This window comes from Trachurus japonicus, chromosome 19, assembly GCF_045865225.1.
Source record: "Trachurus japonicus isolate A0001 chromosome 19, Traja_1.0".
In the NCBI taxonomy this organism is placed as follows: Eukaryota; Metazoa; Chordata; class Actinopteri; order Carangiformes; family Carangidae; genus Trachurus; species Trachurus japonicus.
In genome coordinates, this window is record NC_140925.1 from 25,929,707 (window position 1) to 25,956,115 (window position 26,409).

The 26,409-nt window shown below is 40.1% G+C and overlaps 1 protein-coding gene across 1 annotated transcript in view; it reads right to left on the reverse strand.

The window, feature by feature from the left end:
- Positions 1–24,770, reverse strand: part of LOC146968204 (zinc finger protein 385B-like) — a 90,211-nt gene extending 65,441 nt beyond the window's left edge. Inside the window, exon 1 of the mRNA XM_085761461.1 lies at positions 24,479–24,770. Coding sequence (XP_085617587.1) covers positions 24,479–24,770 — 292 coding nt within the window. The remainder of the gene's footprint in view (positions 1–24,478) is intronic.
- Positions 24,771–26,409: the final 1,639 nt, after the last annotated feature.

Below are 26,409 nucleotides of genomic sequence, written 5' to 3' on the forward strand. Positions count from 1 at the left end.
AGTTGGTTAAGTTTAGTAAAAAGGTTAGGTAGAGGCCAATAAAATCGCAGTTAATTTGTTTCTCCCCCGGGAGTCGAACCCTGATCCACTGCGTCAAAAGCAGATGCTCTGACCACTACGCTACCACCGCAATTAGGCTTGTTTATTCCGTGCCGTAAACCATTCAAGATTTTTTCAGGTTCGGAATGGCACCCTTTCTTTCAGGTTCATAATGGCACCCTTTTCCCATAAATAATTAAGGGTCGGCATTCCGACAAATTAAAGTAAACGTTCGGAGTGGCGGCCCTTCGGAATGGCACCCTGGAACCGGTCAGGCTGCTGCAGCAGCGGTGCTGAGTTTATGTTCAGGTAATCTTTGGTGTTATTGTGGAAGTTGTGACTGTGAATATGACATTTTACTCCGCATTCAAAGCCGCGTTTGGTGTCTGCAGGCAGCAGGCTTGGTGCTTGCTCCGCTCTGCTCTGTGAGGGGGGGGGGGGGGGGGTGGCATACGAGCTGGGAGGGGCGGGGGTGTGTGAGAGGTGCTTTTTTCAAATTTTTCTCATCCTCTTTCAAATCGTAGACCATATACGTATTACCAAATATAAGTTGTATTACTTTACATAAAGCATGTACTTTAATTTTAATACCGTCACCGTGAAATACCGCGGTATACTGTACTAATACCGTTACCGTACCTTACTGTAAAATCCCATACCGTTACACCCCTAGCCAGCCAGAGGGCACCAACGAAGGGAGGGCTAAGTCTAAACCACAGCCACTCCCCACCTGTTTTTTGACCAATAAGAGTTAATTACACACACATAGTACGAAGTATTAAGAATTAATGTAACGCCTTTGTCTGGGGCAGATGCAAATTGCAGATGACAGAGAATTCTGGCTCTCTTGGGATGGTGGTTGCAGCTAACTGCTTGCAGACTGCGATTTCCTGAACAGGAGAGTTTCTTGTATCTGATTCCTTTGATGATCCAATTTAATAAATAGTTGACTGGAACGTCGTTGTTTGTCCTCTCTTGGAATAAACAAACACGCAATGTCAGTTTTCCTGTTTTTTCATCCTGACAGGTTCGAACCCCACCTAGGGCAGGCCGTGAGAAACACAACGCAGAGGGCCAGATATGACATCGGCTACACAAACAACGAGGAAATGGTGAGAGACTGCGTCGTGTTTGGGATCCATTTACCTAAAGTAAGAGAAAAGCTACTGCATGTCGGTTCCGACTTGACGTTGGATAAAGCTATAGACATTGTCAGGTCTCATGATATGGCCCAAGCACAGCTCAAGACTATAGCTAGCGGCAACAGCGGCCTGCAGGAGCAGACTGTCCATGCTATTGGTCACCACTATTAAAGGAAGACAGCTTGGAAAATGCGACAAGGCAACAGGAAATATGGAGCACCTACAGACCTGTTGGGGACAGAGAGCGTCATAAAACCTGTGGCTACTGCGGAAACAAGCCTCATGGAGCAAAAGACAGCTGTCCGGCAAAAGGTAAACAGTGCAAAATATGCAGCAAATGGAATTATTTTGCAAAAGTATGCCGCTCAAAGCAAAATAAAGGAGTGCACACTGTAAGTGAAATTGACTCACTCACATACTTTAATTTCAACATGTTTCAGCAGGGGTTTATTGCACAGAAAAAAGCTATTCTTGAATGCTGTGTTTCATATTTTTCTTAAAAGAAGGGGGATGTAATATTCTCAGGTAATACGATTTCTGACCGGTCCCTGAAGTATACATGAATGTGATTGGCACATGTGACGTGTGTGTGTTTACTGCACTTTACTGCAGACAGGGATGCAGAAATTTTTTTCCCAGTATGGCCACGCCAAGACCCGCCTTACTCGGCCTCTGATTGGCTTATCACGATGCCCTCTACTCTGCCGGTTGGGTTTAGGTAGAGCACTGGAAAAGAGAGTAACGACCAAGGGGGGAGTTGTGGGTTGTCCAAGTGAAGACCACTTCCGCGTTCAAAAAGCTGCAGTTCCCGTCTGGCCTCTGGGGGCTTGGACCAGAAGGGAGCAACTCCAATTGAGTCCCATGTTAAAATAGCCGACTTTACAGCTTAAAAAAACATATTCACAGCCTGGTACATTTTATTTTTTTGGTCTCTACCAATAGTTTCCACCTCCGTGAACACTGCGGGGGGGGGGGTGAATTTTTTTGTACCACAACCGTTTTAGTATTGTTTAGGCTTCAAATTTGTGCATAAATTACGTTGAGTGACAGGTTCACAGACAGTTTACCGGCTGTTAATTGGTTGCTTCGAGTTGAGTGGGCGGGTTCTCAGCCAGCTAACCGCCGCACCTCTCCAAATATGGCAAGTAGACTCCACCTAAAATCCAAGATGGCGCAGTTCAAATCCCCGTAGTAGAGGCACAAAACAGACTCCCCCAAACCAATGGGTGACGTCACAGGTGCTACGTCCATTCTTTTTACAGTCTATGGTAACGACACGCATTGGTCCAATGGAATGGCCTCCTGATGGCGGAATATGGGTATTGCAAAAGCGCCCAAGAACTGACATCTCTGCATTGTAAAAAAAAAAAAACAGTTGTCTACATTAATGTTTCAATCTACATTTTGTAATAAACAAATTATAAGTATAATTTGATATGACCAAGACACCTAAAAACAAAAACACGGCCATTTTCATCAATTTACAAGCAAGTGGGCAACACACATACATTGGAGTGAATGAGTTTTCTGGGCTCTTTTGTAATACCCATATCCTGCCACTCGGGGCGCAAAACCCTTACCACGGGAGTCAATGGTGGTGTCGTTACTCTCTTTTCCAGTGCTCTAGGTTTAGGTATGAAGAAGGTTAAGGTTAGGGTAAGATGCAGGTAGGCTAGCCTTGCAGAGGTCAGCCAATCAGAGGCAGAGTAAGGCGGGTCTTGGCGTGGCCATGCTGGGGAAAAAAATATCGCGACAGGGATGTAGACTGCTGTGTGTTCCCGAAGTGGTGAATAAAAAAAGTAGTTAGCAGCACGTTGTGTGTTGGCTCAACTTATATTAGGCTACACAGTACAGAACAAGACAGTTCTCAACCTTTTTGAGTCGCGACCCCCAATTTAACATGCACTGCTGCCCCCCCCCCCCACACACACACACACACATACACACGTCACACGCCGGTGTGAACGCATGATGGATAAAGCGCTGTCCGCAGTGTTTTTTGCCTTTTAAGTTCTTGCTCCCTGCCCCATGCGGTGTCCACACACCCGGGCTGGTTTATGTGGGACCTGTCTGCGCAGGAGGGAGTGGAGCAACCATCCACAGAAAAGGGGAATGATAAGAAAAGTTTTTCTAATTTATTAAGAAACAATGCCCAGGTCAGCAATGCATGCCAAGAAACATGTGGTTCATTTGTCCCCTCCAGTCACATTAACCAACACAACTGGACACACACAACTCAACTGACGTGTAAATGCAAAGTGTTTCAATAGCACTTTTACGATACACGTTTATATCGATAACGTCTGAAAAACCACCTCATGAGAGCGTAAAAATGTTTTAGCGATATTTGAGACTTTTTTCAAAGTTAAGGTGTCTCCATTAGGTTTTTACCAGAATCTCACGCGCAGACCAGAACCATACATACACCGCTTGATGCAATGAATTTTGGACAAACAATGAAGCAAAAAAACAACTAAAACAACTCTCTGTTTGAAATTAAGTAATTCAATATTAATGTAACGACTTTTACTGTTATAATGTTTAAGTAGCCTAATGCTTAAGTTTAAGTTCTGCGATTTCAGACTGTCTGTGAACGCCTATGGCCCTATGTGGTGATGAGGTGAGAGAGAGAGTAGAGAGAGAGCTGTGTCTGAGTGAAATGAGAAAGGCAGACATGAGACTCGTGGACAGGTTCGTTGTTGTTGTTTTGGTGTAGTTACGGCCGACAGTAACTGGTCAACCGCTCGTCGCCCTATTAACGTCCGGTCGGACGCTACATTAATTAATTAATTAATTAATTAATTAATTTTGCATATTTATATTTTTCCAAAATGATCATCTCGCAACCCCAACTGGGGTCGGGACCCCAAGGTTGAGAATGGCTGATATACAGTATAGAGAATCTATAAAAACATAATATACAGGAAAGAATAATGCATATAAATAGCTAAATTAGGTACGTGAACGGCAGGTGGCCCGGGTAGAGCAGGTGCTTCAACACTCCCCATACTGGAGCTGTTTGAACAGGTAGCATTATACAGTCTGATGGCTGTTGACTTAATGCAGTGCCTCAGAAAGCCGAGCTCGCACCTTGAGAGGACGGGAATAATTGTTTTTTTATCCCAACACAGTGTGACCTGTGAGCGCAGAGTGTTAAAGAGTCTGTTCCATGTTTGAGAGCCCTTACAGTATATTCAGGAGTGATTACGCACAAAGACTGTGGAAAAATACAAGCGTGTGTGAATCTGCCTGGGTTGGTAACTTATATATGAAGGTGCATTAAAAATGTGTGTGCGCTGCCGGGCTTACAGAGCTTATGTGCGCACAGTCGGTACAGTGGTTTTGGGAGAGAGAACAGAAATGGTCAGATTCAAGGTTAGCTGAACATTTTTTACCAAAACCCTAAAAGCTAATTTAATTCCACTTCTCACTGATGCCATAAAAGCATTGGAAAACTTTGAATGACTAAAATAAGATAATAGAATAAATACGCTTTTGGCTACTGCAAATTAAACTGCAAACCATGAAATGGTCATATTGATCATGTGGGATTTGTGTAATAATTAACCAGTCGCCTGTATAACAAAAAAAAAAAAAGAAATTGTGCAAGAGCTGTATAAATCATCTCTCTTCAACGTTACTGCTACTCCATATGACCATATGACTGACCTTGAGGTATGGTATCTGGGTGATGAAAGACGCAGGTCCAAGTTCTCACAATAATCAAAGTTGCCCCGTCCTAATCTGTACGTGTCTACTCTGCATCTCCATCATTCTTTCTCTGTGTAATGTTACTTTCCCAGCCCATAATCCAGAAGTTATTATATGGAAAAGATGAATAAATCTAATTTTACTCAAACCACAGAGGCCCCACAGCAGGTGTAGTAATCTCTAAGGCTTTAGAAGGTTTTAGCGTCCTCCCTGAGAGCCCACATGTCCTCCTCAGGCCCCTGACACCGCCTCAGTCCCGGTGGCATTAGTCTTACGCTGGACTGTAGCAGGTCTCTGGTCACCAGATATCTCCAGGCTGCATGAGCTTTTGGCAAATCCAGAAAATAAAAAGAAATCCATGGCATGTGTCTAAACCATTAAAATTACTTAAAGCAGAAGTAAGTGGTCCGGTCGTTTTCGCTAATGCTGCGTTCCAGGCAGGCTTTTGAAATCGTAAATTACAGCTACAAGTCACAACTTACGACTTTGTAGCGTTCCAGGCAACCCACTTGTGTTTTTCCGACCTGTTTTACCGGTGAAAGTCACTATAACGGCCACTCGTAACTTCCGACCGGTGAACTCGTACCAGATCGAACTGGTACGACTTCACGGTCGGAAAAATACGAGTTTCCTTGAACGCACCATAACAGTCCTCGTCCCTACGTCGCCACATTCACGGCGTCCCTTGGCTGCACACACAGCCCTGCATGCCGTTCTCTCTCCTCATTGGATAAAAACTGTAGGATACGATAAATGTTTTCTCCTCGGCTCAGAGCAGAGCAGAGTGACTGACAGACCCGTTTTTTCGGTCCAAACACTCTATGTAAGTGATTGCTGTCGGAAGATATAACTATTTAAGACTTATATTAACACAAATATATCACTTACTTCTGCTTTAATGTAGTAGGTATTGGCATGCTGGCTGCATTCCCAGGATACGTTTGGAAAAAATTTCGTGCCCTCATTTTGATGCAGGATGTGAGTCATTCTAAGCTTCAACATGCACAGCGAGAAGTTTGAGATCACTTGGAAAAACAACAACACATAAATGCTTATGTCTTTCTAATGATTTTATAAATTCTGATTTTACTGGTTTGATGAATTATAAATTGAAAAGCCTTGAAAAGATTGAAAAGAACCATCCCAAAGTTTTCCCCACACTCAACCAACAAACTACCAAAGCCACAATAGCCACACACTGCAAGCTTAAGAAATTAGTGGTGCCTAAAATGAACAATAACACTCCCCACAATCACATCACATTTTTGGAGCCACAACTTGTTTTTGGATTGGACTAGGTGTAGATTAAGGCCAGTCTATAAATTGCATGGTTTGAACAGGGGCAAACGCTTGTAATATAGCGCATGTTCTCTTAAGTGACAGAAACCTGTGTGTGGGATTTGTGTGTGTGTGTGTGTGTGTGTGTGTGTATGAGAGAGAGAGAGCTCCCACAGTCATTAACAGTCAAGCTAATCAAACTCACATTGTCAACACTCTACAATGACTGATTGGGCCTGTCAGTCTCTGTTAGCACGGCTGAGGTTAAGGAGGGCGCAGACTCTGCAGCACCAGCCAAACATTTGGAATAAGACTCACTAAATTAGACGGCTTGCCACATTTTTCTATTCATACTGTATCGAAATGAGTTTCTGAGAAGTCACAAGGATTTGGGAAACGAACAGGATGTGTTCAAATGAAAATACACAGTACACATCATCCACATGTGACACACATGTCCCTATCTACAAGATGACATGAAGGTGTAATGCCAGGGTGGTGGTGGTGGATACAAATTCACTTTTGATTTCAACACGGTGGCTTCAACTGTCGATGCAAAGATGAGGTCATTGCATCTCTCTTTACCCTTCACATTCAACCTTTACATTAGCCAGAGATGTATTCAGTTTAAAATAGTAATTTTCACATGGTGCCTGAATAATATAATATAATATAGAGTCTAATTTGTTGTTGTTGCAGATACGATTAATACAGTTCGTATTTGTTACAAATCTCTAGTAATGAAAATGTATGATTACAACAATCTACTCACTAATCATCTCATTGGTCACATTTGTACAGCTTATTGTTGTAATTATCATCCATCAGCCAATCATACGACAACAATACAGGTCAGGAACTCCACTTAATATTCACATCAAAAAATGGGGAAATTTGTGATCCCTGACGAATTAGTATAAAAGATAACATAATGCACTGGATGTCAACATGAACCAGAATCTATCAGGTACATCTTGTCAAATCCATACCTCCAAGAACTGAGACTGCCATCTTGGATTTGTATGGTGTACCTAATAAATTGCTCACAAACTGCTACATTCTCTGAATTGAAGCAGAATCGAAGCTGTGAAATTGAGTTGGCGTGTCAAAATGTATTTGCGCTGAGCTTAAGAACTTGACTTTGCTCTGGTGATGGATGTCTTCAAGAACTGCAGTGACACAAATAAATTAAAATGCTCTCACCGACACAAGGCACCCAGTTAAAGTACAGCAGACTAATTAAATTTGTTCTCTAAGATAATCTGCGCTATCAGTATTGCAATTAAAGCCATACTCTGCCATCTTCATTACCCTTCGATTGGGATAATGAGTCATTATAGCTGCTGGATAGAAAGCATGAGCCCCAACAGGAAAATCAATGGTCCCTTCTAAACTGACTCATAAACTTTCAGGCTCCTACGACGTTTGAAAAACTTTTCCAAATTGTCCCTAACCATGCCAACAGACAGATCAGTGCCTCATAGCTAGCAGGATGGGTATCATAACAGCATGTTAGACTAGCATGGGTGCTATTTGTAAATGATTTAAAGAGGAACTATGCAGGATTTTTTAGCTTAACTCTGCTACATGTTTACCTTAATTAAACAGCTTTGGAGTAATTGCGATGGTTTAATAAATGACATGTAACTTGTTACTGGGAGAATAGAGGCTCTCTGCCTTCCAAATGCATGTCACTTATTGCGTCTCTTGGCTGAAAAACAACTTTGCAAGATCAGCACCGCCACCTCAGCGTCCCAGCTCTCGTCTCTGCGCAGCGTGACACAAACGTGCCCCTTAACCCATGACCTCTTGTTATACACGGTGTAACATTCTAAGTGATATATAACGTTATCTATCGCTCTATTGATTGATTTCTCGCTGGCTTCACTGTAAACAAATGCACATAGCCAGCAAAACAGCAGAAAAGGGCTTGCATATGGTAGTTCCCCTTTAAGGTCAAAGTAAAGTGATTTACTTAAAACTATATCCTATCTTTCTCAGAGGTCTAGTTTTGTAGGTTGATATGTATACTTTAAAATGAAATAAATAAAGATAATGACTTCATCAGGTTACCTAAAGGAAATATTTCTGGCTGATAGAAGGTTTGACAGACATTAGTAAAGACCGGGAGAAAAAAAAAGCACAACCAAAACAGAACACTTCATCATGTCAAGCAATCACGGAGGCAATTTGTAACCTGCAGCAGGTTATTCTGGGCTGATCAGATAACTATCATTTGTAGCAATTTAAAGCAATTCCCTGGTGTTTTTAAACCTCTGATACCTAGTAAATAATTTGTATGTGTGTGGGTGGTAAATTGGATTTCTGGATTTTATTTTTATGACATTGCGCCGTACAGTTTTGTGCAAAACAGGATTGTAGTCAGCAGCAGACACGTGACTCATCTGCTTTAAAAGGAAATGAAAACAGGTAAGAAAACCAGCCTGTGTTACTGTAATATACTATACATTTCCTGCTTCCCTTCTTTGAATGCATATTTTCAGCATTTGTTAGCTGACAGTAGAGTGCAACAGAAAACATGTGGGAGGGGGAACAAGGGGGGCTGACAAGTGAACTCACACCTAAAGAACATGCCCCAAAGCTCTGGAATAAATTATTTTTTAATGTCAGAAAGACTTAATTTGTTACCGTTTGAAAATCTTACACGTTTTCATCATTTTAATGTTTTATTCTTCTGTCCCATTTATAGTTACAGTGATCCCGTGTTTTACTGTCTTACCTGCTTTATCACGTTAGTTCTGCGTTTTTGTGTTTCCACCCATACTCTTGAAATGTCGTGTTTCTGAAAAGATCCCCCCACCAGACTTGAGCCAAGAAGGTGGCAATCAAATCTTAAGGCGTCTTACATCGCTGAGCGCAGTTAATTTCCAGCTGAGGTGCAATTGTGCCGTGCGCCTCTGATCACGTAATTACAAAAAGCAGCCACCATGTCGTACTGTAGGTGACTGCTATTTGCACATAGAAACATACATGGACACAGAGCCCCCAGTGTGCATTATTACACTGCTGTGCTCCTATTGTGATTTATTATAATTATTTCACCCCATTTAGTTTAGTAGCTAAAGACTCAACACTTGCAACTCCATCTGCTAGTTTCCTCTGTCTCTTATTTTTCTGGTTCTTTCTGTATAGACAAAGGCCAGAGAGAAAGACATCAGTCTCACAACTGGGGAATATGTTCTTTATGCAAGGGTTTTCTCACAGTGTCACATCTCTTACATATTATACCGAACAAAGAATGAGATTCATATACATAGCCTGTCACTGCAGCTTGGGAGCAGTGCTCTTGACGAGGGGTGGAGGGGTGGGGACAGCTGCAGCATGGCCACCAGGCAAAACTCTACAGTTATCTCCTCTCCAACTGTTTCCCTTTGATCTCTCTAATCTGCCATTTAAAGAAGAAAGCAACCCGAGCTGCCACACATACACTTCTTAGTATTTCCATCCAGACACCACATTGCACCGTGCATGTGTGTTTCCATGAGCTATTCGTACAATCATACAATGTATATACATATTTATACTATAAATCTCTGATTTAGGTTAACTCCATGAGATGAGAAATGTCATGGATTTCACATCCTTGTTATATATAAAACCTATAAGGATTAACGTCTTTCTGTGTTTATGCAAAATTAAGAGTGAAACATATCTAGGGCTGCAGCTAAAGTGTATTTATGTTATTGACTATCCTGCTGATTGATTGTTTTGTCTAAAAAGATGTCAGAAAAGAGTAAAAACTGCCCCCAAGAGGCCATAATGAGATGTGTAAATTCTCTCTTTATAAACAAAAAACATACAACAGAGAAAATAGCATATACAATTACAAAGCTGATTTGTCTCCATAAAACTAATCATCTAATGATTTTAACTCTTGTTTCAGCTTTAATTCATGCACATTTGTAATTAGAGGTCAAACTAAGTAACTGGAGAGTGGTACTTTTCATGCATGTACTACTAATTTGTGCTGGCAAAATGAGAGAGCATCACTTGGCAAAACTGAGACGATGCTAAATTTAAAAACTCTAAATGCAATAAGCATTTTGTCGCCTTTAAAAAAACAAACACAAATGACTAAAAATCCCCACACTGCCTTTATCTTTAACAGGCTCCAATTATGCAAGCTAATCTGGGCATATTTCCCTGGGGAGGCAAAGACATAATTGCCAGCAATCTACCAAGTGATATCAGTGCTGTTCTTGTGTGGCTTAAAAATGACTTGACACATCTGGGGAATGCCAGTGTTGTATCGGTCTGAACTCCACACTTGGCTTCATCAAAAGGGCTGAATTAGAAAAACAAACAGGCCGAGGACTCATTGTGGATGCAGAGGAAGTGAAAGAGAAAAGAGAGAGAGAGAGAGCGTAAGAGAGAGGGGGAGAGAGAGATGGAAACGAACCAGCTCTGTACAATATCAACATCCCACATCATCATCATCATCATCATCTTCTTCTCCTTCTACTTCTTCCTCTTAGCTCTGTTTTCTATTCAGGGTTCACACCTGCATGCTCCCTTAAGGACACTCAAATGTAATTTCCTTCCTGGCGTTACTTGACAACAATAGGCATCATTTATCTGTTTCTGTTCCGCTTAAACATGCAGCCGTTGCTGTGTTACTCCCGTTAGTTATTAACATCGTGGACATGAGAGAAAAACATTTAAAAAGCTGTCAAACCACATCCCAACCATGCGCCTCATGGTGAGGTTATAGACACTGCTGTGATTCATTCTACAGTTCCCAGTGTTTGTGGTGAGCGATTGAAAATATTTCTACACCTCTTTCAAATAGGTTGAGTCACAAACCTACCTGAGTCACTCACGAAGCACAAAGTCATTGTTTCTATAGCCGCCATTTGAGTGTGACTGATATAATTACTGTCGTAATCAAAGAGCAGGTGTTTAGTGTTCAGCCTGAGAAACCTGGATAATATGAGCTGTGTGTTCAATAGGCATGTTCATTTACAGCATGTCGTATGTTTTGACCTCCATATATCTGCAATTATAATTATGTGTAATATTAAATCTGATGGATCACATAAGCAGCTGAAGTGGCTATAATGTGGCAGGAGTTGAGCTGCAGATGCCAGAGAAGTGACTGTGTAATTGCCTCTGCACGATAAACACGGTGGCCTCCAGTACCAATTACAGGTTAACTGAAATACAGTAGAAGTAGAGAAACAACCATGTCCATTAGAAAATATGTTTGTGTACATCAGACAGTAGCAAATTTGTTTTAATGGAAACAAATCAATTGAATCCCATTTTCTATTAATATGATGAGGAGGTGTTCATTTACAGACTGGACAAGTTGCATGTTATTAACACATCGCTGTTTATTTACATTTAATCAAATACCAATGTGCTTGTAGCATTAACTGAATTATCAATTAATGTGTAGATGCAAACTCCAACTCTGATACTGAATGCTTTATAGACCAACCATCCACTGTCCACATGAAGCTCCTCCTGGTGAGTCCCATTTGTGGATCAAATATATTAACTGCATTAATAACAGCTTAGCTGCAAATGGAGACAGGATTTAGAGGAGGCTGATGAAGTCAGCAGAAAGTTGACTGACACTTGAAACAGAAATATCCCACACAAAGGTTTTTCAAATATTAATCATCATATACTAGTGGCTGTAGCTGCTTCTTATAACATTCATCACCTAATTAAATACTTGAAATTGACAGAGAATAGATCAATCCTAATAGGCAGGTCTGTAGCTTTAACCCTGCAAATATATACTATTTCTTATGCAAAGTCATGATCATTTTGCATCTGTTTTAATACATTATCAGTTTTTAAGAAAAGGAACTACTTCATATTCATGCAAAGAAGGTTAATGCACTATAATGAGTTGCAAAATTCAAAATCATAGCAGCTTAGCATATTAATTGTACAGCTGTTTCACCATTCAGTGCTGATTTAAATTATTTGAGATTAAGCAGCCAAAAGTGTGCAGCTCTACTCAAGTGTTTGTTTCAATGAGCAGGTGGGAGAGATTATTGTTCGACTAATAGTTTGCTCATTTTCCCGACTAATCTTTCGATGATTACTCTGTTGATGCTGCAGAGCAGAGTTGTGATTCTGGCTTCTGTGTTTCCCCGTCATGGTGCAGCATGATTCAAACAGGAAACTTTATGGATGAATGAGGCATCTTACGGCTCGGTATGACAAATATCCCCTGGGTTGCAAATAATGTATTACACTGCAATGGTCTTGGCATTAGCACTAAATTAGCACCAAATATCAACTAGTTTCAGTTTCAAGGTGAATGTTTCAGAAACAAAGCTGTTGAAGGGTTGTATTTAAAGGGACAACGAGGAGTTTCTCCAGCGGCAGAATGAAAAATTCCGCGACAATAAAAAAGTCTCATATTAATGTGGATGAATCTACGTTACCCACACTTGTTAATGGGCCCATTTTCGATAAATATATAGTTTTGTCTCTATCGTTATTTTGTTATTATTAGTGGTGGCGGAAATGCTGGGCGAGCCGACCAGCGTTTCTTTACTTTTGGTTTCGCGGCGAGTCATGAGAATAACGCCACCGAATCGCTGTTTATGGTCGGAACTACGACGGTATGTGATCGTCTTCCAACCTCTGACTTTAATTCTTGATGAATGAAAACATGAGTCTGTCTTGTGCCGGTCAAAGAATTTCATGGTGCGCGTGGAGGCTCATAAATGTAGTGTGAAAACACTTCGCTTTTCCAAAACTCCTCGTTGTCCCTTTAAATGAGATTTTTTGAAAGTATTTTACAGTTGTTGTTTTTTTAAGTTTGCCAACAATTTGTTTCTATTTTTTCAAGAATGTTGCTGCTTAAAATTAAAGATATTCAGAGGTTCTGATATATTCTAACGGACCATAATGCCGCTGTATACAGGAGGCAGTGGTGAAACAATTTAGTTTACTTAGACGGTACTGTTAAATTCTCAGTACTCTATTACATGTCACAACATTTTAAATTATTTTACATCTCTGAATTCAGGGTGACAACTAATCCAATAAGTTAAATGTATTCTGTATGAGTTTCAGAGTTATAGTAGCCTGACGGAAGAGGGTTTTATACTAAATTATTGTGGACACACATGAGAGCACATGCGGGCAATACAATTGTTTCATACAATGGGAAAGAAGAAGATTGCAAACTGGTGGTAAAAATGTTAGTTTTAAATTTTAGCCAAAAGTTGGTTTAAGAGCGTACACCACCTTTTATGGGCTTTAAGGATATGATTTATTTTTGTGACAAAAACACAGGTTTTGTCCGTTCACAAGAAAACACGACAGTGCAGATTAAGTTTAAATGTACAAAGTGGGCTCAACCTTTACCATGTAGAAAACACAATTGTATGTGCTGAATGTAAAGCCTGACATTGACATGCAGTAAAATGCTGTTTACTTGTTATCAGATGAGTAATAAATAACTTGTATAATAATATGTAACCAATGCAGAATGCGCCTTGTAAATAGTAGGGGAGACTGGGGACAGTTGCAACAAGGGACGGTTGCAACAAGCCTTATTTCTCCAATCAGAAACATGCTAGAGTGATGACACTCACACTGCACATTCAGTTAGACCCCCTACCCACCACTAATAGAAAAGACATATTCAGCATCTGCTCCTGCTTGTACTGAGACAAAGTTGTTTTAAGGGTATGAAAGTAGCTTTTTTCATGAGCTGTATTTTTGTCATACTGTCCTGACCTTTTGTATGAATTAATCCAAACCTACCTAGTTTGAATCACTGTTTTGTTGACTATCAAATGACATGGTTAATATGTGTCAGTGTCATTGTGTCTAGCTAGTATATGATGTTTTGTCATGGCTGACAGGGTGGGGACGGTTGCAACAACTGCCATTTGAATATGGAAGCACTATGCAAATGCAAATGTATAAAATGAAACATTTTTAGCTTAAAATAGGCACAATATATCTATTTTTTTCCCTCGTGATGAACAGAACAGCCAATTATATTAAACCATGAGAGACAAAGATTTCAAAAATAATTCTCCAGATAACTTCCTATAATGAAATATGCAGTTTGTAGTTGTATCTTATTATATGGGACAGACGTAGCCACATATATTTTCCTTTGAAAATTAGAGAAAAGTACATTTATTTGATGTCATACAGTGAATAAATCATCCAAAAGTAGAGTACATGTTTATAAAAGTTTCTTGTATTGCAAATAGTTCCATTCTTCTTGTCTCACACTGAGCTATTGAGTTTTATTACCACTGTTACCTCTGCACATTGACTCAAGGGCTATGTTCCACGCAAAACAAAACTTCAACTGTTCTCTGATAAATATTACTAAATAACAAAATAATACTATAGTATTATTGTAAGACAATGCATATTTTAGGAATACTATGCTTATTGAGACAAAAATCAAAAGTTAATTAGTGAAATTTAATGTATATTTAATATGTTGCAACCGTCCCTTATCCGTGTTGCAACCGTCCCCACGTTTGGGGTCAGTTGCAACGTCTGGATTCTTCCATTCAAATGAATATTGTGATTGATGTGTCATATGTAACCATCTTTAAATGGTATGACTAATTAGCTGACAAATGTATGTTTAATCTATAAAAGTTTGGTGAGCCTAGTCCAAATAGTCTCCGAGTAACTGAGAAAAATGTAAAATGTGTTGCAACTGTCCCCAGTCTCCCCTATTTTAAGTGTATGATTATTTAAGTGAGAGAATTCTGACTTTAGAAAAGTCTTTCAGCTTTCAGATAAACTTTTTTTTTTTCAAGAATGAAAGTTGTTGAAGTGGAAGGTTTTCACTGAAAACTTGACTCAGCCTCACACACCCATGTTGCTCCAGAGTTGTGGAGGCAACACAGAGGCTTTGCATGCATCACTGGGGAGGGCTGGCCTTCAGTGCATTGTTATTCATTCCACAGTCACTATAATCACCTCAAATAAACACAATTATTCACACAGCCTCTACCCTGAAAACCTGGCCTCAAATGTCATACAAATGTTATTCGGACACACACTCACACACGTACACATGCACGCACACAGCTTGTGTCTGCCCTGTGTGCTCCTTGCTGGCTCCTTGTCCACTTGAATAAGTGTGGTGTGGAAGCACAACACTGACAAATCCTGACAGTTTTACACTTGATTTCAGGCTGCTGCATTCAAATGAAAGAGCAGGGAGACGGCCTGGAGCACAACGATTGCATGTCGGCTCCACACAGCATGCTTTCATCTGGCTGGGAGCCGACTAAACATTGGTTATTTACCTCTATTTAGCTATACGCACTCTGTATGTGTAGTTAGCTACGTACGTTACTAGGGAAAGGACAGGGAGAACAGGATTTAATTTTATGGTCACTACACTTTCTGAATAAATCCTAACATATAGATGTATATAGATATATTCTACATGTTATCTCAAGAAGTGACATTTTCACTCAGACAAATCCATTGTTGTTCATATTTGTTTTCATGTCTGATCATGTGACTCTGCCTCAGATGCAGAATAATGACTCATATTCTTGCTAACACAACCCCAGTGGACTGCCATGTAGAAAACGACAAGTGGTCCATATCCCTGGGTAACATGTGACCTGTTTAGATGACACAGCCACTGGGGAATACTGTAAAACAGGTGTCTGCTTTAATGTCATCATGTCATCATTCAATGATCATTCCCTAAAGGATTTAGTGCAGACTCAAAAAAAGAGGAAATGGTCACCGAGCCAGCATCGCCCCTCTTTTTTTCTGTGTCTGCATGTCTGTCTGCAGCCTACCCTCTCTCCTGCAGGCCCTCAGACTGTGCAGAAGTATCATTAATGACAGATCAAGTGACATCTTAAAAAATCTGCTCAGCAGCCTCTGCAATGTGAAATGAGGCCAAGCAGCACAAAACTCCAGCTGATAAATGTCCTATTTCAAAGTGTAAAATCAGCATGCATGTGCTTTAATGGCGCTTCCTGTGGTACCATGCATCTACTGTGTGTGTTGGAATAGAAAAGAAGCAACAATTCAACCTTCAGAGAAGCATTCAATCTGCAGCGAAGCTCAATTTGAGAATTTTTTTGATTTTCCATTAGTGAGAGGAAGCTTTGTTCCACGGAGAAGAGAGGCTGAATTTTCTTTTCCAGATGGAAAATTGTTACAGGAAATAACATTAAATTTCAGGTTTGACTCGGGATGTTTGAAAAGTCAAATCAGAGAGGAACTGAATTACAGGAAGTAATATCACATCAGATGAATCTGAAAATTTCTGCCAGATCGGTGTAATTCAAGTCAGTTCAGTTCAGTTCAGTTCAGTTCAGTTCAGTGAACCTTATTTGGTCCCAAGGGGCAATTTAAAAGACGTGTAGACTTTAGATTAAACAGAAATACACCAGGAAGAACTCACAACTAGAGTGAGACAAACTTACCACATTAAAAAAAAGAGACAAATCAATGACAAGCTAGTAACTAAGCTACAATGTTTCAGCAGCTGGCCTTTCCCTCACTACTGCTCCATATCGCAAAAATATTCGACACATTATTAGCCATGTGAAATAAAATAAAATCTACTCTCAAATAAATATTCCTTTGTTTAGGAAGGGAGATGAATGTTAGGCATCGACTCTGGTTACAGAAGCATAAACAAAGAAAGAGCCATGAGAGCTTTTCAGCTTCTTGTAAGGTCACATGGTTTTGCCACAATTGTTCAAATGAATGAACGTCATGTCAAAGAAACCACATGGGAGGGAGGTTCACTAACACACAAATACATTTTCACAACAATTATCATTATTTAACACTACAAATTGAAACCGTTCTCCCTTTCTCTAAATCTATATCTCATACTGAAGGTCCTGAATGATGAGACATTAACTTGCATGTGAAGCTAGATTCATTCCTACGTGCAGGGAAACACAGTATTTTCTTTTGACCTGACCTTGAAATTTAGAGGTGATGACTGAGGGAATACAAGATGATACAATTTCCAGCTCTGATTTGTGCCACATTGAGCGATATATAAATAATACTAGGTCAAAAACCTCATTAGATTTCCATCATGACTTCTACTATAAAGTTACTCTAGTTACTCCAACATGAGACTGACATGTTAAATTGCTGTTTTAAAGGGTGCATGTCCTCCAAAGTATTCTGATTCTGATTCTGAAATGTCTTAACTCTTCTTTTTTTTTTTTGCATGTGCATCCACAAGTGTGCATGTAAACAAATGCACATGCTTCTGGAAATGAGGAAAGCCCTGAACTGAAACGACTCAGCAGGTCCAGAAGTGGAAAGTGCTTTGCTTCGTTCTCTTGAGAACCACCCCACCCTGTTTTCATTTGAGCAATCACTTCATGAAGCTAAATAAAGGGAATGCTAGTTCAGCTGTTGGAAGGGAACAGGTATTATTAGGCTGGTTTCATCGCAGCACAGACCAACAGTCACCTTAATTGACTTGGCCCGTCCTCCTGTGCTCCTCTCCACTGTGAAATGGGAAACAGGCAGAAAACAGTTTGAGACATTGTACACAAACTTGACAATTTTATGTAGGAATTTTCCATCCTATTTGTTTACAAGGTTTAACTGAAGATCTGTTTGGCCGCTATTTTCTACCAGTTGAATCCTGCAATGAGCGGTTTACTTTTCAACAATGTTTTTCCCCCTGTACCTCAACTTTTATTTCTTTGCAGGTTTTCATTTGCATGTGGACATTTAGGGTTTACAGACTATTTATGGGATTCGGATTTGGAAATTTGGATCTTATCATTTTTCAAGTACACACATTTCTATTAACTAGATATTTAATGATTAGTTGATTAATTGACAAAATATCACCCTTCCACTATTCCTCTAACTCATTAATCATTTTATTTTTTGGATATTAGGATTTCTCACTTTTTTTGGAGGCATGTGTGTGAGATTTACTGGATATGGGAACAAACAAGACATTTGAAGATATCCTTTTGGATTTTTGGAGCCTTGAATATGACAAAGTACTGACAGTCTGTGTGTTCAAAAGTACAATTATTTTTCTGTCTGTGCAGTTTTTACCCCCAAATAAACCATTTCATGGCTAATTTTAGGACTAGGCAGTTGTTTGCTGTGCTGCTCAGTTTGGCTGTGGTATATTGTCAATTTCACAACAACCCAAACAAAAGGGGTCAAATCCTGTAGGGTTCATTTAACCGGTTCAAACATGGCAGGTGTGAAATCACTGTGCCCCATGGTGAGGAAACAAGAGGCTCTTCACCCTGAGGGACCGACACAAGCTGCCCACGACTGAGTCTCATCCCAACTATCATAATGGATGAGAAGGCTCTGACATTGTGGCCTGCAGGAGGTCGGGTGTTCAAACTCTGTCAGCGCTGATATTTTTGATGTACACGTATAAACTTGGGAAGAGTACATTATGAAAAATTATGCACAGTTTTGTGCAACAAAGACATTTGCATTGCTGTTGGATTTGTTCGCAGTACAAATTTGGAATAGTACAGTATGGAAGTATTCCCAACACAATCTGGTCTCTTGTTTTAGAGAAATGTGTCAGTAAGGGCAACATTTCATCTGAACAAACTGCTCCCTGCTGTCTAGCTCACAAACTGGAGCAAAATGGAGGTCACATTAAAGAGCAACTAAACCCCTAAACCACTTTTTTCTGCTGAAAACAAATAAAAAAAGAAGGAAAAACCTTTCTCAGTATGTTACAGTAATCCACTGATTTCATTTTACAGATAGCAGAAATGATCTGTCAGATACATTCACACAGGGCAAATTATCTACTGTTGCTATCAGACATTAACTTTGTCCCAGTTTCAGACTAAACTACACTGAAACACAGTTGTGTTCACATGGGGGGAATTACAGAAGAATACATTGAAGTCAGTCAGTATGCACAGCACTAAAAACTTTATGGCTCCAGGTGAAGTTGACAAGGAAATTTAATATTTTAATTCAAACAGATGTGTATCATAATAACTAAGTCAAGGGCAATGACAACAATTATTTTCAGTTGATCTGTCACTTATTTTTTGTTGGAATATTGTTCAGTTTTGATCGACTGGTTAACGATTATGTCAATAAAATATTAGGTGACATCTTCAAATCTCATGTCCAAAACCATCAACCATCCAAGACACAAAGATATTAAAAACAGAGTAACAGAAAATAAAAATAAAAGTAAATGGTACATTTGCACATGTTAGGACCAGTACTGTATATAATTAGATTTTAAAATGTCTTCCTTAATTATTTAATCCAATTATCCAATAACCTATAGCTCAGTAGACCCTTTTTTAAAGGCTTGATTTGTCAGAAAAAACATGGGTGAAACTAAGTGAGTGTTGTTGTTTTTTGTGTTGTTGCTGTTTTGGTATGTTGATGTGTGAGTTTGTTCTGTCTGGTTACTGTGTACTGGTGTGAAATAAAACACTTAATAATAATAATAATTGGGCTGACGATGTGCTTAGTAGCAACAGGTGTCCCATAATCAATCATCAACTCCACCTGTGCTTTTCCTGTTCTGGTTTGGTTGGTTTGTTCTGAACCAAAACCTCTACTCTTTTTTGAATGGCCTATTCTGATTTTAACCCTAAAACTCAATTGGGTATTTTTCACAGGAGACATTTCTGCTTGTAATAGTATGAAAAACACAGATTTACTAGTCGTAACAATGCCTCTGACAGAAAACCATGACAGTGCGGCCCTGAAACTGAAGCCGCTGGGTGGGATTGAGCCATTATTTATTCCATTATTCATCAAATCGGTGATTTTTCCTACTTTAAATGCCATAATGTTCTACCTTAAAAAAGCCAAATCAAAATAGACTTAAAATCGTTGCAAACACAAAGTGATGAATGCATGTACAGTGAGCTGATTTTGTTGTGTACAGTTGCACAAATGCAGTCAGAGTAGTAGGAGCAGGAGTGGATGAAGGGGATGAATTCAGATTCATCCTCTCACGTAGACTCACCGCTCATTTCTATTCACCTGAATAGAAGGACGCAGCATTCACACAGGTGTCCGCTCCACACCAGAAACACAGTCAAGTCAACAGCTGACCCAGATGTCCATAAATGTGTGATAACAAATAATGACCTTGCAAACACACACACACACACACACACACACACACACACACACACACACACACACACACACTGTTCTGGATCAGTCTCACACTTTTAAGTATGAATGATGATCTGCAGGGTCTATTATCTGACACAAAAAAGTCAATAACATTTTGATGATAACAAAATGAGGTTGAAATGAGGGAGAAATTAAACATTGGCTATACTATTATTTTAATTTCATGCACTGAGTTAGACTGAAGCAGCCAAATATGCGTGCTGAGCCTACGGAGAGAGAGAGCCTCATAAATCAACATTAAAAAGTGCCATCTTATTGGCCAGTTGTAGATCTGAGTGCTGACTGATGAAGCTGGTCAGCGCAGCAGAGTGACACAGGTGGCGGTGAGTGAAGGTGATTAATGGTCCTTCATCGAAACAGGTGTGCAGAAAATGCATGGTTATGTAAATAAACATCTGACTAAACAAGGTGTGTTAGCTCTCTGCTGAGTGAAGACTGAAACTATTTCAACACTTTTTTTGCCTATAGCAGCACAACTCTGCTGCTGGAGAGCCTGTATTTGCAGTATAGCTACTTAGTACAGTAGCCTATACGCCAAGTGTTTCTGACAGGTAGTGTAGTTTTTTTTTTAAACATTTCTTTCCAGTTTAAATGTAGCCTTAGGTTGTAACAACTTCACGTGATACAGTGTAAACACCAGAGCTCACATCTGGCTCTATTAGCAGGTATTACATATTCTTGATGTCACAAACGGTAAGAATCAAACACAAGACAGAAGCTGTTTCTACCAGAAGTTCACAATTTTCTGTTTTATGTTCTGATTTGTTGATTAAACTGTGTTTCAGGCTGTTTATCAAGCAAATATTAAGTTACGACTCTTTCAGTAAGAAGCAGTGAGGGACGGTTGTTCCTCTCCAGTAATAACTGTTTAACTGTCAGGATTTTCAGAGTAACACGCCATCACTTGATCTTTTTCACAGTGGACATTTAACTTGTCATCAGATGAATAACACAGGTGTAATTAATAACATAAATGGTGGCTCTGTCCCATTTAGGTGCTCCACATCCAGACCTCTGGTGTTGTGCTTGATGTCTCACTGGCGTGGCTCAGTGGGACGGATGTAATAGAGCCATCAGTCATTTTTATCAGTTTTTTTTGTTTTTTTTCCTCCTTTGACAAGTGAAAATGAGGGGAAATTCATGCAGGGACTGTCTGACCTCATTACTGTAAAGTGTCTAAAAAAATGAGAGTCTGCTGAAGCTCACCAAAAGTACTGTCGTAGGTTTGTTTACATCAAGTGTAATCACAACTAGAAAATTTCCTCTCGGGAAATTTTGAATGGGCCACGGGGCTACTGCCGGTTGTGCCATCTCTGTCAACATGGGAATCAAACCCACGATCTTAAGGTCAAGACAGAGCTGATCAGACAGACACATGATCATCTTTCTATAAGCACTGATATGGAGGAGCTGTAACCACATTAGGTTAACTGTGTGTGTGTGTGTGTGTGTGTGTGTGTGTGTGTTTATCTTGTGTAATAGGGCCAGGACTCAATTAAAACAATTAATCTAATTAATTAGAGGCTTTGTAATTAATTAATCGCAATTAATTGCATTTTAATCGCATATAAATATTTGACCTGAGAACAGTGAGAAGCATTTTTTTCACATGGATTTTAGTATACCATTGAATGACTGAATAGCTTAAGCAACAAAACATTGTTTTTTTTTTCAAGGTGGTACTTAAAGGTTGAATATGTAGAATATTTATTAAAAGCTATATTTTTTCAAAAATAATACATCCATGGGGCCTTTAGAGGGGTACAGAATGAAAGTATTGCTTTTCCATAAAAAATTTTTTTTTAGTCTGAATTATTATTTTTAATATTTTTGACGGGCTCGACAATGACTTTCTGTCAACGTTCTGTTTACATTCGTACCTGCCCGTAGCCGACATGTGGCTCAATTCTCCGCTGTTTTCCTGCCTCCACTCTCCCTGTAACACGCTACAAGTCATTCATTCTGCTGTTAATGACGGTAAAAATGAAACATGAGGTAAATATCCTGCTTAGCTCTCCTCCTCTGCTGTCCTCTGTTCAGAGCGGAGTCCCTAGCAACGGCCCGTTTTACCTAGCAACGGTCTGGCAATCGACTGCTGGAATTCTTTTGCTGTTGTTTTTCTTGTCATTCTACATAGTCAACCTTTAACCAAGACCAACATGCAAATTATCGATTAATTCATTAATCGATATTTGATACAGATTTAAATGGTCTTTCCTGCCAATACACTATGATGATTACTGTAGTATTTAACTAGGCTACATAAATCACAGTAGCATAAACTGATTTGTTGAACGGACCAGGTGATGGGCTGACTGGTCCTGTCTAACTTCTGTGTACTGGGTGCCATTGTGCAGGGTGTTAAGGCAGCCTTCCTCCACTGCAGTCCCTATGGTCCTGGACCCTCTGGCTGGTGGAGTGGGCTGCTTTCAGCTGGGGGGGACTCTATCAGCTGCTCCCACGAGAGGCATTTGACGCATTTGACACCAACAAGGTTTAACTTTAAAACCAGATTAAATCATGGTTTAAGTTTAAATTCTGTTGCACGTTAACTGTGTTTTAATCACATGAAGGTGTGTGTGTGTTTGTGCGTGTGTGTGTGTGACTGTAATCACATGAAGCTGGCTCTAGAGTCTGTGTGTGTGTGTGTGTGTGTGTGTGTGTGTGTGTGTGACTGACTTGACACATAGTTAGTTAGTAGCTGCATCCTGTGTCAGTCTGATTTAGCTGTGTCTCTGTTTATAAACATTTAAACGAGCGCCAGGTGGATTGTTTATGAAGTTAACGAGCCCCTGCAGGCTGAGACAGACAGAAACGTGGAGAAAAAGAGCCATTTTCTGCCTCTGCGCCGGTCTCACATTTAGGCCTAGCATGACAAAACGGTAACTCCTATCAGAACAAAACACAGATCAACGTTGCTCTAAGGACTTACTGAAAATTTCGGTACGATTTGGTGTTTCTACAGTAAATATTTTGGCGACGCTGGCAGTTTTAAAACATCAGGCCGTTCTGCTTCTCTCAGAAAATATTTGTATTGGACTCAATGAGGAGCAGAGACAGACGTGGCCGCACTTAGAGGCTCAGAGTTTAAATTCTGTAAGTCTCTCTGATATTTTGAGCAGATTAAGAGATCGAGGATGAGCTCGTCTACAAACGTGCCGGAAATTATGTGTGTAGAGTGTAAATTGTGGCCGTTTGGAGTTTGGATAGAGAAAAAATCTGGAGTTTTTCTGGCATCTCTCCCACTCTAACCGATGACGTCACGCACTCTGACACGAACATTCCGTGCAATACACACCCATTATGTAATATATAAGGGATAATGTATAGTTCGGAGGTTGTTATGGAGAAATAAACCCCGACAGGTTGTATGGAACCCCGACGCGAAAAAATCATGTGTGTAGAGTGTAAATTGTGGCCGGGCCGAGTGTGGAAAGAGAAAAAATCTGGAGTTTTTCTGGGCTTTCTCCCACTCTAACCGATGATGTCACCCACTCTGACACGAACATTCCGTGCAATACACACCCATTATAATCTCATAATTTCCCCAAAAATGATCATGGTCATAGATCAGGGATTGATCAAAAACTGTATGACCTATCAAAACGTGGAGTAATATGACAATACACAAGACTTGTGTCTACTGTTTAAAGTTTAAATGGAGTCTCTAGGTGAAAGTATGCCTGAGCAGTAGACGTTTGTTAAACTCCAATGATTGGTCTTTTTCACTCTTTTTTTTTCACCCGTCCCATTGACTTCAATGCAAAATTTTGCGCAGTTTTTCGCGACTTACATTGCGAAAAATTCGTAAACTGTTGAGAAAAGTAATAGCACACCAATCCCGATCAAACCGCACTGGTCCCTGCAGCTATTTCATAGCTGTAGGGATCAGTGCCCGGTGCGATGGCCCGTGGCCCTAATAACAACTAACTGCTGCACAGCTGAATAAACACAACTCTTTTATTCACTGCAGAGCGATTATTTTTGTAAGTTTAATTTGTTCTCTTGTCTGCACCTTTCTTATCAACAGCTTTACTTACCAACAGAAAACTTTTAGGAGGCAGCGCTGTGTCTTTGCCCTGCTCATCTTGTGTTGTGTTGTTTTGTGTTCAGGTCTCAAGTTGAATTCAGGAAATTGAACTAAATAAAGATGAGTGTGTCCCTACCTGTGCTGACGGCCTTGGCGAGTCTGCGCAGCCTCCTCTGGTGCGTCTTCCCCCGGTAGTGGATCTGGGCCTGGGCGCTGGAGTTGAGCTGTATGTTGCACACCTGGCACATTGTGGCGCTGCTGCTGCTGCTGCTGTTGCTCTGACGTCGCTCCCGTTTGGCCCTGTGCCCCGCTCCCACCTTCTTTTCCTCTTCATCCTCCTCTTCTTCCTCTTCTTCCCCCTCCTGCCCCTCCTGATTCTTGCGGGCAGGGCTGCTGTCCAGCCAGCTGGGGCTCTTGGGACGTTTCATATCTGGATGAAGGTTAAAAAAAGACCAAAAAAAAAAAGCTCATTAATGAAAAGATTGATTACAGATTACCTGATTAGACAAAGGTTATGTAATCAAAAGTGTTGAAAATTCATGTGGATATTGACATTTCATGAAATGTGTGTTATGTAGGTTGCTGAAGCCTCCACAGGGGGGCAACAGAGCAGCATCAACTCCATTCAGAGAAGTATTGGGTCTTTTTCTTTGGTGTGATTCAAACTGCATTTTTACATTCACTACCATTGCAGAGGCTGAGAGTCAGACAAAAAGAACAGTTATCACTTGGATTCATCCACATCCTTTGACCAGAGCGTTCACTATCAGCATGTAGAAATTTCAATATGACCAAATGCATGTGTCAGAAATCTTTGACATCCCATTAAAGGGCTTGAATTAGACATCCATTAGCTGAAATGAACGGCCTTATCGCTGACACACATCACAGCATTACGACAGTCTGTAGATAAGCATCATGTTCCAGCGTCTCTCTATTTATCAGATAACAAAAGCTGGTTCCCGGGAGGAAAACAAAGCGACATGTTTCTTTGTGAGAGCTCGCAGCCATAATATCTGTAATGGCTGAGCAGTTATGGCAAAACGACAGCATAAATCAAGCTGTGGCAATGGCAATGGAAATGTCACCTAAAGTCGAACTGAATTCTTTGTTTTGGTGCTGTTCATATGATAATGGCATCAATTAAGTCCTCATTGTGTTGGACGTTTTATCCTCTGCCTAGCTGAAGGTATCCACCCCACCACTGGCGCCGCCGCCGCCGCTGCCGCCGCTGCCGCCGCTGCCACTGCCACTGCCAAACAGACACAATCATTTGTAAAATCTTTGCCATTCTAAAAATTCAATTTGAGCGGTGTAAAGATGAAAGTGGAATGGAAATGTGTTCACTGGAATTCATCAGCCTCCGACCAGGCACATGGACTTCAAAGCTGCAGCCCATCACCACAATTATTTGAATGTAAGTCTGGCAGGGGATCAGTTACTGCCGGTGAATCAGGTTGGAGGAGTAAGGAGGGTTTCAGCACAACCAGGTGTTCACCCAAACCTGGACCACAACACAACAAAACACAACCACACCTAAGACACACACAAAGTGACAGAAATTAGAAAAAAATGCACATTTCAGAAAGCTTGTAAATCATGGCTTATGAATACTATACACATCAAAATATTGAATAAGATTTACATGACATATGCATAAACATTTGAGTTTGACACAGAACAGTTCACAACAAATCAAACAAAAAACACGTCGAATAGATCAATCAATTATTAACTCACCATTTAATGACAGGAAACGTATAGAAAAGAATTGCCTTAAAAATTTGAATTTTATGAGCATACCTTGTTTTAAAATCTCAATCATCATCATTAAGTGGGTTGACATTGAAGTGCCACTGAATGCACACAGTACTATAACAAAGAGCACTAAATACATTTATGTTTGACAAAATACAGAGAAAATCCCAATATTCAAAATCTATATCAGATTCCAGTCTGATATAAAAAGCCCCCCAAAAATTAATGTTGCTCAAATCGACCCCTTCAGATTCAGATGATATAATTCAAAATATAAGATTCTGTCATGATAACTGAAATCTGTTCGTA